At 34.8% G+C, this 13,544-nt stretch overlaps 1 protein-coding gene across 4 annotated transcripts in view; it reads left to right on the top strand.

Moving 5' to 3' along the window:
* The window catches only part of Itgb8 (integrin subunit beta 8), an 88,133-nt gene that overhangs the window by 35,975 nt on the left and 38,614 nt on the right, over positions 1-13,544 (top strand). For all 4 annotated transcript variants that reach the window (XM_063239228.1, XM_063239236.1, XM_003469807.5 and 1 more), the window contains 2 exons: positions 5-90; positions 5,321-5,495. In XM_063239228.1, coding sequence (XP_063095298.1) covers positions 5-90; positions 5,321-5,495 — 261 coding nt within the window. The remainder of the gene's footprint in view (positions 1-4; positions 91-5,320; positions 5,496-13,544) is intronic.

Consider the following 13,544-nt stretch of genomic DNA (forward strand, 5'->3'; position numbering starts at 1 on the left):
GCAGAATACAATAGATGCATCTCTTCAAACGCAGCATCGTGCACCAGCTGCCTTGAGCTGGGCCCTGAATGCGGATGGTGTGCTCAAGAGGTGAGCCATTTCTTTTCTTTCTTCTTGCCCTCACGCTTGACTTTGTCTTTGTGTTATTTCACTGCCCTAATATTTTGTGCTTTGATGGTGCAGCAAGAAGGAAAAAAGATAATGCTGAGCATCAGGAAAAATTATTTGATTTTATGCCATTGGAAACAGCATATCTGGCTGGATATAAAATTAAATATAACTTTTATTGGGAAAATTAAAATAATTTTGAAATGAAGTGCAAACCATTTTATGGTTTCCATCTGTTCTATAGAAGGATTTGGCAAACCCAGACAGTCACTTTTGATAGTTCAGCAAGCTTTGGCACCAAATTCAAGCTTCAGCTTGAGGTGTAAGGTTTTACCTAAGTTGGATTATTCTCTTTTATTTGCTTATAAAAGCAAAGTAAGCTAGTTTATTGGTTCATTTCACTTGTTTTTATTTGAAATCCTTGACAATAACTCATGTACTATATTTCCTAACATTGTGCATCATTTTACTGGTTGCTTATGAAAAATATGGTTTTCTTTTGGCACATGAGCCTATTCATGAGTTGTTGTGTACTTTTAATTGCAAGGAATGAAGAATAATTTAGAAAATGCTTATTGTTCAAAATTAGTATCTTTGTATTATACCAAGAGAAAAAATTCCTCATGACAAAATTCTTAGTATAACAATTATAATGTATTCATTACTTCCTGGTTCTAAATTTGTTCTGTAGATTTTTTTCCCTTTGGTGGATGCTTTTTAATTAGAGCTACCTGTATATAAAAAGTTACATGAAAAATCTTCTGCTAAATTGTTTTTTTTTTTTCTTTGACGAAATTGCTTAAGTGATTTTACAGTTATTTATGTAACTTCTAGGAACTGGAACTGGTAAGGTTTTGAGGACCTTTTGTTTGACATGGAGATAAATCTCTAGGTTTTGTCTCCTCTAATTTAACTCAGTTATACTTACCATCATCTCTCCACCCTTTGCTTGTCCTAGGACATCCCCTGGAAGGTAAAAGAAAAGAGAAAACTAGCCAGAGACTGAGTGTTGGCATCACCTCCTTCTGTGACCAAGTCACAGTAGAGGCAGGAAAAGGGCACACACAATGCGGGTCACCCTTTCTTACTGACACCCCAAAGGTCCTTTGATATATTCTGAGCTCCATCAGTGAGAAAATTCAATGTCCTTCACACACTAGGAAATGATTCACCACAATCCCTGGAGACAGGCGATGAAGATCACAGAAAGGCCAGTTCTAGAATGTCTAGCTCCAGTCCCATCACTCTGATAAGTCAAGGACAAGTCAGAACTCATCCATTCTGGGAGTCTCCCTTCTGTCATCTCTGTAATCTCAAATTTAGAATTTACTTCTATTTTTTTCTCTTCATTAAGAATGTTTTATGGCTTAATATTTCCCAGCTCTAACCCAGTACTGCATTTTAAAGTGTTACTGTATCACCAAGAAAGACCCTGAATTCTGAGCCAACTTGACCTAGGCTAGAAACTGCTTAGGGCAGGGGAGTTTGGAAGAACTCCAAACAGTGTTTTTGAAACCTAGTTTTCAGTCATTTTAATGGTAGATTTCAGAATGTCCCTTGATCTATCTCACAAAACGTCAACAAAGTCACAGCTCTGGGAATAACAGTTCCGGCACAGAAGGAGGGATTTCAGTTTTTCAGAAAGATGAGTAGAAAAGAGTGACTGTCCAAGGGAAGGAGGCAAATTATGTCCCGTAGTGGCAAATCTTTCAGTTGGGGGTCTCAAGAAACACACTGAGCAAGTCGCTTGGTTGTGCATGACCCTGAATATTCTCTACAATGCAATGTAGTCTATCTAATTTATGTATTCCAAAGCCAGGCTCTAGAGAGACTGACTTGGATTCAAATCCTAATTCAGCCAGTTTTTAACTGTGTAAATTTGGACTTGCTACTTGATCATCCTAAACCTCAGTTTTCCCTCCCTCTAAAATAGAAATATTAGAAGCTCCCTTGTACCGTTGTGAAGATATAGTGAAGCATGTGAGGAGCAAATAGCACATAGGCATTGCTTAAGATATGAGACTGGCAACTATACAGACTTTGGTGTAGTTCAGGAAACAAGGAACATTGCCTGGCTTAGTGGCACAACCTCAGGAGAAGCATGCTTGGACATGGCTTCCTTTATCATGCACATCACTGATACCTAGTCCTCGATACCTATTAGCTATTCAATGCTGAATGATGGTGAGTTTTAGAATCTGTTCCAAAGTCACAATAATTTGAGCTCTAAGGAAAGGGCCTGGCTCTTCCTGCTGGCAGACCTGACATCATCAGCAGGCAGAAGGTACTGCTGAATTTTGGAAGATCATCCATCACTGAAGCACAGACATAACTGGTGTCTTATTTCACAGTTAGCAAGGCTGGAAGAAAAAAGAAGGATAAGGAAGTTTCTTCTTTCCATGACAAGAATAGTAACAAAATAAACCTGCTTCATAATTTTCAAAATTTGTCCAAAGTAAAAATATCACTAAAAATTGTACACAGGGTATACTGAGTTTGCTTGGGTTCTTATGCAGCATGTTAATCTGCCATTCCATATCTTGTTTTCCCTTTTCTTTTATGCTACGTAAAAGTATTCAGAAAATGACTATGAAAAGATCTTATCCAGTACCTACGTCAATTTCTCATATCTCTTGTTAACACCTATGCTAGGTATATTACATTTTGAAGAATTCTCTTTTTGACTGATACATCTGACAGGTTTCATAGAAGCTCAGAGGGTAACTCCAAAGGATAGTTATCCTAAATCAGTGATGGCAAACCTAAAAAGTTCATTGATACAAGCAGCCTGTTGCAGCACACATGTATAGATATGTCCCCACTGTCCTAAACTATGAGAAGAAAGACGTTCACTGTCTAACGGGAGACGACAAAGTTCTTCCACTTCTGTGCGGGATGCAGTGTTTGGAAGTCCCCAGGACTCAGACAGAAATCAGAGAAAAAATATTGTTTTACTATGTCACCATAACATTATATTAAAATGAATAAAAATAATAAAGCATACAAAGCCAGCCTCAGTGACTTCATCTGGGACTTTTCAGTGTCAACTAGGTTCTAGATTCAAAAAGTTGCCTGTGTGTTGTTTTTCTTGTAGAAAAAGGAAAAACATAAGGATTAGAACACAGTAAAATGGCACAAAATACAAAAAACTAAGAGGGTGCGGTTTCAAATTGCTTTTCTTTTATACAAAGTGAAAAGTAGACCACAAGGGGTAGGAGCAGCATTCCATTCTTAAGTTTGATGTCACGGGTCTTTTCTTCCCTTTTCAAACCTGATTGGCCTGTTGGCAATGTTTTCCTGAGTTGGCTTTTACAGTGGAGTAAAAACAGCCATGCTGATTCAGACATTGCGAAATAATTGAGAATATTTTGACAAAGCGAGCAAAACTGTTTGACGTTTCAAGATCACATGACATAGCTTGCTGCATGGTTACAGTAAACTAACCTCCCCTCTTCTTCTCCATTCTGTATACACAAATAATAGCCTGCCTGGTTGGTTGACCAGAAAATTTAAAGCTGTTGGTACATTATTTCTTTTCCATGATTTGAAATCTTTGGCATTTACATCCATGCAATGCACACGGTCGTTTGTGACAAGGCATGTGAGTCATGAATCAGTCCACACGTACTGAGCCTCGCATACTCTCAGAGTTTCCTGCATTTGGGAGACATGGGTCTTCCAATTTAGCTTGCAGCTCTCTGGACAAACGTGACTCATACTGTACAGGTATTTGCCATCTTTCTCTGAAGAGCTCCACATTATTTATATACCATCATGCTAGCTGGTACCTGTGCCAGAATGTCCCTGTTTTTCATTAGTGACCTCATACTCAACCTTCATGTTCACATCAACTTGATGGTCCCATCTATATAATTCTTGGCATTCTGAACATCCTAAATTTAATTCTTATTCTAACTCTGTTTACCTGGTTAGTGACTAAAATCACCTGTGTCCTACTGATTTTAATGATAAGGACTCAATTTTCCTTGCTGTATTTCACATACATAGCACCTGACAGAGTATGGCCCGTGAGCAAGAATTTAACATGCTTTCACTGAATGATTAACTGATTAAAAACTAGTCCTGTGAGTTATCCAAAATAAAAGAGAAATGAGTTAATGTGGAATCGAAATAGCCACTATCATGAAGAGCACAGAGCAAATATCCAGCTCCTAGATAAGCATACATCCCAAATAATTTACAGCAACAAGATAGAAGGTAAAACATGGTCAAATGTGGTGGTGCTTATCTGTAATCCCAGCACTTGGGAGGCTGAAGCAGGGGGGTCACTGCAAATTGAAGGCCACGCTGAGCTACATACTGAGTTCAAGGTCAGCCTAAACTTCATAGTGAGACCCCATCTCAAAACAAACAAATACATATATATATATATATATATATATATATATATATATACATACTTTTCAATACATTTTCTATTCTTAGGGAAAAATAAGAATGGTTACATAAAAAATATTATTTTTTTCTGAGTTAGAAAAAATTAAAATATTTCATTAATTCCAGGTTGCTTGCGTAGGTCCTCGATACCTATTAGCTATTCAATGCTGAATGATGGTAAGTTTTAGAATCTGTTCCAAGTCACAATAATTTGAGCTCTAATCTTATATCTTTCCATCTTATCATTTTTCTTAGTTTATTGAATCATTTATAGGCTGTTGTATGTATAAGAAGTTTGGCAAGTTTATGGCCTAAGGCATTAAATTTCTATGATGAATTTTCAGTATTTAATTAGGCATATGATTTCTAAAGACTAGCTCTCAGATTTTAAACACAGCAATACATAATAAACATACCAATTTAATTTTTTGAGAACTGAGACTCACATTTGGATGCAATGAATAATCTATTTTGGCTAAACACTTTTGGAAATATCTTTCTGAAATAGAGTATTTAGAAAGAATCAAATTGACATAATTTTACAGTGCTCACTTAGCATTAAAAGTGGTTGGTTTAAATCTCCCCTTTAATAATTCATTTTCTTCCTTTAAATGAGATTTAGAAACTTAAGTTTTATTTGTGACAAATTTGCCAGCACTCTTACTGGAAACATGCAGCTATTTTAAACAGCTGCATAATTTATTCTACACTGGAAATGATGTCGTGGCAGTATTTTCGACCTTTGATTTTTTTGGTTATAACTGAAATGATGTGCAGTTTTTAAAAAATCAGTGATTTTCCTTCTTTTAAACAGGATTTCATTTCAGGTGGATCAAGAAGCGAACGTTGTGATATTGTTTCCAATTTAATAAGTAAAGGCTGTTCAGTGGAGTCCATAGAATACCCATCTGTACAAGTCATTATACCCAATGAAGATGAAATTAACACCCAGGTGACACCAGGGGAAGTGTCAATCCAACTGCGTCCAGGTTTGGTGATTTTCAAATAATAATTTTCCTAATATTAATTTGTTCACATTTAATATATATAGCAGGCAGCATTGCTAGTGAAGAAATCATATTGAGCTCAGAAACAAGAAATAAGGAATCTCGTCTTTATCATAGAGTTAATTTATGACCTCAGAAATTCTGCAAACCTGATCATAATATAATTAACTGTTCTGATTCACATTGTGATGTTACTGTGTTTCTGCAGTTCTGCAAGAAAGGAAGCATGTTTTATTGCGCTCTCTCTCTCTCCAGTGCCTAGCAGAGTTCTGCCATGTAGAAAGAATTCTATAATATTTATTAGATACATTGATCAATTAATTAGTAAGAGACATGAATTACACTAAATAATTATGGTCTTTGTGATGAACTTTTAAACAGAATATTGAAGTTCATTATTATCATAATTGCCTTGGACAGCTTTGTGGCGACTCTTGAGGTTAAGATACATCTTTCCTCCTCTCTTTCTCTGATACTTCCCATTCCATTCCATGTATCCTGCAGTTTGATACTTGTTTGAGACCTCCGAAAAAGTATTCATTTCTTCCAGAGCTAGAGAATTCCAGTGCATGAACTGCATTTTGCAAGAGAATTCAAGGTACACGAGTATGCACCACTCAGTTAGATACAGTACATGATTCAATTCCATCAGTAAAGCAGTATGAAATTACTTTAAACTTTTCATTGTTTCATTGTGGGTGGTCTTATCTTGTCATCAATTTTTAAAATAATCAATCTTGACCTATTCTTCATCCCATTACAAATACAGAGCTATTTCATCCAGACTCTTTGATTACCAGAAAAACAAAATCCACTTCTTTCTTGGCCCTAGGCATGTTCCCAGCTTCCAATTAAAACTACACTCTTCACCGTATAAAGTAAAAATACAGCTCAGTGTACACATATGAGCAACAGCTGGGAAGGATGTACAAACATTCAAGTAATTAAGGTAGTGAGATTGTGATCTTGTCACTTTGCATCAAAAAAAGAATAGCACAGCTGAGTTGAGAGAGAAATTATATACTGCTCACCTAATTCTAATGCAGTGTGTTCACTAAAACATCCTTAATATTTCTATAATTACCCATGAATCTCTTTTACACATACAGCTTTTCTATGTTATGATTGCCCGACTATCCTTAATGGTTTATTTTTTATCTTCTTGATATTGTAATAGGTTTATCATCCCAGTTTTTCTGATCTAGGTCTAGGTCTTCTCCTAGACTTTTCTAAATCCCCTGATTGGTTTTAACTTTCCATAGCCCCAGCAGCACTTTTATGTAGTAACTTTCCCACTGTTCCTCCACAAGAGTCTTTGAAGTTTTAATCTAGACATTGCCCATTTCGGATTGTATTAACAGGGAACAGTAGCATACAAATCAGTCGGTTATATTTCAACATTGACTCAAGTGTGCTCCCCAGGGCACACTTGAATCTGAGGTCAAGTTACTTATTAATCTTTAGTACAGCTCTGTCTTCCAGTGTTCTTACACTCCTGTCTCTCCATTCTTCATTTTCCTTCAACATGTTCTTCATATTAACAATTTTAAAAAGCACCTCTTAATATTTTCTGGTGAAATAAACAGAAGTCATGTAGCACAACAGAACAATTCAGCTTAATCAGGAAACTGGATGCCTTTGTTCATGGGTTTCCAATATTTTTGCTTGCTTGGTCCACAGTGAGTGGAACTGTCTTGAGCTACTTATAAAATATATTGTATACGAAATGTACATAAGTAACAAAGCTATACATGTTAAATCTATTATACATATGGGTTTTATTTCAAACATGCGTAATAGGCACAAGAGGAGGGGTTAGTACCCTCCCCTACACAGCCTGCAGTTGTCTGCTCTGCAGGTTCCACTCCAACACTCTAGAATCGAGTCATAAAAAATCTCTAACATAGACATAATAATGCTAAAGATCTACAATCTTGTACAGTCACATTACTAGTTCTCCAGAGTCACATGCCATCTGCCCTCAGAAGGCTAGACATTCCCATTTACTTTGTTTGGCTGCCATAACAAAATGGCACACCCTGGATGACACCAATTATGGCAATACATTTCCTCATAGTTTTAGAAAGGCTGCAAGTACTAAAGCTTGGGCAATCCAAGATCAAGGCGCCTGCTTACTCTCAGGACCTCACCCAGACTCAGTTATTTCCAAAAGGCCATGTCTCCCAGGGTGTCACATTACGAATTAGGACTCTTAGCATATGAATCTGAGAGATACAATTCAGTACATAGTATTTGATATATAAAAATAACACTTTAAAGGCCATACAAAATATAGTTAAAATTACTATATTCTAAGCAAGAAAATTTAGTTCCAAACAGTGAAAAATTTTTGTAGGCTAATATCTTTAAGCACAGTGCAATAAATTTTGAAATTAATGTAAAAAAATCAAAGAACAGCAAAATTAAGAAAACCTCTTTAAATAACTCTATCTGCAAGAAGAAATCAAAACTCCAGTCATAGACTAATTATAACAACAAGAAAACACATCAAAATAAATGGAATGTGGCTGAGATTACTCTGAGGAAAACACAAAACTTCAATTTTTTTATTATTAAAGAAGAATAAATAAAGATGTACGAAGGATCTGGAGAAATAGTGGCAAATATAAAGTAACCATAAAAACAAAAGAAAGGAGTTCTTAAAGTAAAAATATAAACAAGAAAATTAATGCAATGGAAAATAAAAAGCCAAACTAATTTATAAATCCATGTGCTGGTTCTCTGTGAAATCCAATAAGATAAATAAATTATGGGCAAATCTAATTAAGAAAAGAGGACAAAATATCCTAGTTATGTAAATTGTAACCACAGAAACAAGTATTTAAAAGGAGAATATTAAGAAAATATAAACCTCCAAATTTTGTGGTTCAATGTTTCAATCTTAATAATATAGATAATTTTCAGGGAAAATATATGCATCTAAAGTTGATTCATGGGAAACCTAAAAATAAATAGAAGTTAAAACATTATAAACATCCTTAAATAAAATAAGAAATACATCTTAAAGATCTTAGTTCTAAATATTTTTGTGGTAAGAACTGTTTCATTCAAACATTCAGGGAACACACTGTCTTTATTTCTTATAAACTAGATTGATTTAAAAGGCCAACAAGTTCCTCAGTTGTTACAAGGTTAATAAATTCCCACTGTTAAATTCTTCGAATTAGAGTGCCTGTGCTAATAGCAATCTAGTTAAAAAAAAAAAAAAAAAAAAAAAGTTAAGTTAGTGAGGTAAGGATATTTTATTTTTGTAATTTAATATTTTTGTCAGCTTGAGAAAATAATAAAGCACATTGTTATCTCAATAGAGATAAAAAATCATTCAATAAAATTCAGTGCTAATTCCTGGCACTAAAATTCAAGACTACTTCTTATTTTATATTAAAAATCCTCCTGAAGGTGTTACACAAAATACAGTTAGGTAAGAAAGCCACATACAGGTTATAAATATTTTGAAAAGACAAAGTCAAATTATCATTATATGTCTGCCTGTAAAATCCAATCAAACCAAAGTACCTACTGACATTTCTTTGGTATGACTCACTGTTTCAAAAAATTCTAATATTAAAAATAATGAAAAAGATGAATTCATAACAACTTAAACCGTAAACATCTTTATTGAAAAATGTGTTGGAGCTATTATTCTACCTAAAAAAATTATAAATAAATAGAGAAGAACTTAATATTCCAGAAGAGGAAAATAGTATTACAACACTAACAGTTCTCTGTATACTGATTTTATAATATATATCGAAGTTTGAATGAATCAATGAATTCCAGCAGCTGTTTTTAACAAATTAAAATGCACTGTGGTTGTATTTTTAAACATAACAGCATATTTCTCCAGGATACACTACTAGAACTAGATGTGCTAGGTTAGCTTTCCATCACAAAATACTTGAGATAATCAGTTTAAAAGGAAGATTTATTCTGGCCCATGTTCAGACAGACGATTCAGTCCACGGTGACTTAGCATGTTGCCTTTGGGCCTCTGGCAAGGCAGTGTATCATATGAGCCACAAAACCAGTTCATCTCAAGATGGCCGTGAGAAATCAAGAAAGGCACTAGGATCCCAGTGTGGTCTTCCTGCAAAGAGGTCGCTCTTCTCAGAGGTTGGCCACCTCCCACAGACCCATAAGCCATGAGCAAGCCTTCAACCTATGGACCAGTTAAACACAAATCATAACCCTAGGTCAAATGTATGTAAATGTATTTAGGTTTTAATATCTAGAGATAGGCAAGGATATAAATCAGTGGCACAGCGCCTGCCTGACAAGAGTAAGGTCATGAGTTCGATTCTCAGTACCAAATAATAATAATAATTATTATAATAATAAAAAATGATAATAATATAGTGACATACAATTCACAAGAAATGTTGAGGTCCAGTTTATCCTTTCCTGAGTCAACTTTGGCCTTCTACATTGTTAGTATCTTCAGGTTATTGGACATAATTAGTCATTAGTTGTTTTGTTTTGCCTTTTTCTTAATAGTAGAAAATATGAATATATTTCTAAGCTTATGAGCCATGTTTGTCTTCTATCAATGTGATTTTCTTCTCCATAAAAATGTTTTAATTAAATGCTAATTTTTATAGATTATCATATAAGAATCTTATCAATATATTATTTTACCTTTAGTAAATGTGAGTTTACCTTAAAATATCCTGCTCATTTTTCCAGTTTCTATTTTTATTAGTACATACTTGCTGTGCAGAATGATTACTCTCTTTGTGGGGAGCTGGGCGATGTACATAGCACAGCTTAATTCCTTTTTCAACTCCTTCCCTCTCCCACCCAGTCTTAATTCCCTCCCCATTTGAAAAAGATGTATCTGCCTACTTTCTAATATCTATCGGTCTTATTTCCCCTTTTATTTATACTATGAGTTCTAAAAACATTTGAGATTTGAAAACTGAATTATATTTTTCTACTCATATGCTATGTTTAATGCATACATGTCAGTGACATCTGACCTTTTCCCCTTTTTAGATACAATGATGCTTTAGTTCTTCTGAAACAGTAGATTAACAGTTCAAACCCTGGGAAATGGTTGTAGCGCTGTAGACAAGAAACACTGGAGCTCACGGGGCAGATGGATGGATGTGAGAGATGATGGGAAGGTGGAATCATTAGGGTCGGTGATTGGTGGGTCACGAGGAACTCCTGGAATCGGGCTGAAGTCACTCAGGAAGGTGGGGACTGCTAGCCCCCACGGAGGGACTGGGGTTCAATGCAAAGTGAGCCTGAATCTCAGGGAAGGGTTACCTTAGAGACAAAATGTGTTGGAGATATCAATGGGAGATAGACAGTGAAGTCAGCATGGGCGAGATTAAGGGACTAGGAGAATGAAATAAGAAATGCTTAATTTTGTTTCAGTCACTGTGATTTTATTCAATTTTTCACTATTTGAATTACTGTGCGCACATTAACCTAATTGTCTAAAGTATATAAATCATTTTTCCAACATAGCTGTGAGCTCTTTCACAACAGAACGGTGTTTTATTAGCCTCATAGGTAGCAAATACTTATAAAATTAAATTGAAAACTAAATAGTGAGTTTTGACACCAGAGAAACAGCAGAATTGGGGCACAGCATAATATAAACTGTATTTTACCAACTCCAGAAATGTGGAACAATGTTTCGGGAAAAAGAGCTGACAGACAGAGCCTATAGCTCAGCGGCACAGGTGTGCCTGGCAAGTGTGAGATCCTGAGTTTGATTCCTGGTACCGACAAAATAAAATAAAATAAAATAAAATAAAATATTGAGGACTTGATATATTGTAAAAGCATAAAATGTATTCATTCTCCAATATTAACTTTGTTATACATTACCACGTTATTCTTACTTGATAAAAATTCATAGTGTGCAATATAGTACATCTGCATTCTTAATTCATTTTGGGTACTTTTTATACAACATATACTGGCTGGATTCCTTAAAGAAGACTTGTAGGACTACACTTAAAATTGAATAAGTGAGGTTTAGAAATAACATTTTCTTTCACATTTCACTCCTTATATTTTACCTTTAAAAAAATTACCTATATGTCTTAGGGAAACACTGATGATCCTACTTGATGTGCTCTAAAAATGATGAGTTTAAATCTTTAGGAAGGTAAAAAAAAAAAAAAAAAGGAAATGCTCTAATTTTAATTCAAAATAATACAATGTACTGTATTTGATAAAGTTTGGTATAGCCTATACCTTACTAATTTAAGAAAATGTTATATTTTTTCACTTTAATATTTTAAGAAAAATTCCTTTAATTTGGTATAGTTAAGTTTAAATTTAAATGTTTGCAAGATGCCTCTTCTTCCTTCATTTCAATATTAAAAAAGAAAGTCAACATTTTAAATCCAGCCCCTGACATACATCCCTTTAACATCCCCCTCACCTATTTAGAAATGAGCTAGAGTTTGTCTTGCTGTCTTAAACGAATCTTATTTGGGGAAACTTTTCATTACCCTACTCAAATATAATGAATAAATATCAGTCACTCTTTCCTCCAGCTACATTTTTCTGTATTTTCTATGCTTTTTCCATTTCATCTGTGCAGAACACTTTTCCATTCTCTGTTCTCAGTGCCCAGTCATGATTTTTATTACCAGTACGTTAGAGACGCTCACATCATTATCTGAGTTGCTTAAAACTCATTCTAACCCTGTTTCTTTGGGTTATTCAAACCAGTCACTGGCAATAGCTAGAAGCAGGCCATCAACTGCCCTCCAACTCCTGTTTCTCATTCTATGTCAGAGACTTACTTCTTCCCTTGGAAAGTAATTGAAGGAAGTAAGAATCTGATCCTTCAGAATTGGAAAAGATACGAGGAGAGAGCTTTCCTGTAAATAGGACACTGAGCACCTTGAATATTTTGGGACCAGAGGATACTCTTTCCTCTTAAAGAAACCTTGCACTCTGGGACAGAAGTCCTAGATACACCTCCTTCCAGGACCCTTTGAAATGTCATACCACAATGTGTTTCAACCCAGTCCAGAAAAGTGCAGATTACTGAGTAGTGCCTTGAGATGGTAATTACATGACAAAGGGGAATTAGGGCCCAACTGGTGGAGGAAGGAACAAAAGTAAAGCATGGAACATGTGCTTAGGGAGTGTAAGTGGGGACCTGCATTCAGTTTTGTATTGATAGAGCTAAATATGCAGACAGAGTTATTAGGCACTTTATTTAATCTGCCGTGTTCAGTGACTTGAACATACTGATGGAGAGTTATTGACACATTTAAACAGACAGTGACGTAAGTAATTTTAACCTTCAAAAACATGGACTCTGTGGTAAAAACAGTTATCATAGGAAAGTGGGATTATAGAATAGGACAAGTGAAGATACCATGGAAATTATTCAAGAAAAAATCAAGAATAACAAAATGCATAGGAATATATCCTGATTTTATGATTTAAATCCCAGAGGAAAAAAAAGGAGAATTGCATCCAGGAGAATATGAATATATTTTAAAGAAATTCACCTAAATACACACTCAAACAGATTATTCACATTGTCTGTCTTTCAAAAATATAAAGCAGTTCAAAAGAAGGTAGTATTGATATCATGACCAAAAAAGATGAAACAAAAAAAAGAATTGAGTCATCCCTAGAATCTCATTTCTCATCATAGAAAATTACTCATTATTTTCTATGATTGTTAAAAATAAGAGAAAGAGAATAGTCATTATTACCCATTATCTCCAACATCTCAACCCCAGAACGTGATAAGAGCAGCTATAATTAACTTTATGTGAGACAAAAAGGGCACACTGACTTATATTCTTTATTAAAACCAATCTAAATATTAGCCCGTGGCACATAACACCTGAAAATCTGTGGAGACTATATTCCAGTCAAGTTCATCCTTGGCAGTGTAAAACATTCCACTGAATGTAACCTTAATAAAACCTAATGCTTGGAGTATTCTAGATAGTTCTAAAGTAGTAATGGACATATGCTGAATGTAAATTGTAAAAATTTAATGAATTTCTTTAGATAAAATTA

This window comes from Cavia porcellus, unplaced genomic scaffold (genome assembly GCF_034190915.1).
Source record: "Cavia porcellus strain 051 isolate PalLab524CR breed Dunkin Hartley unplaced genomic scaffold, mCavPor4.1 scaffold_2, whole genome shotgun sequence".
NCBI lineage: Eukaryota > Metazoa > Chordata > Mammalia > Rodentia > Caviidae > Cavia > Cavia porcellus.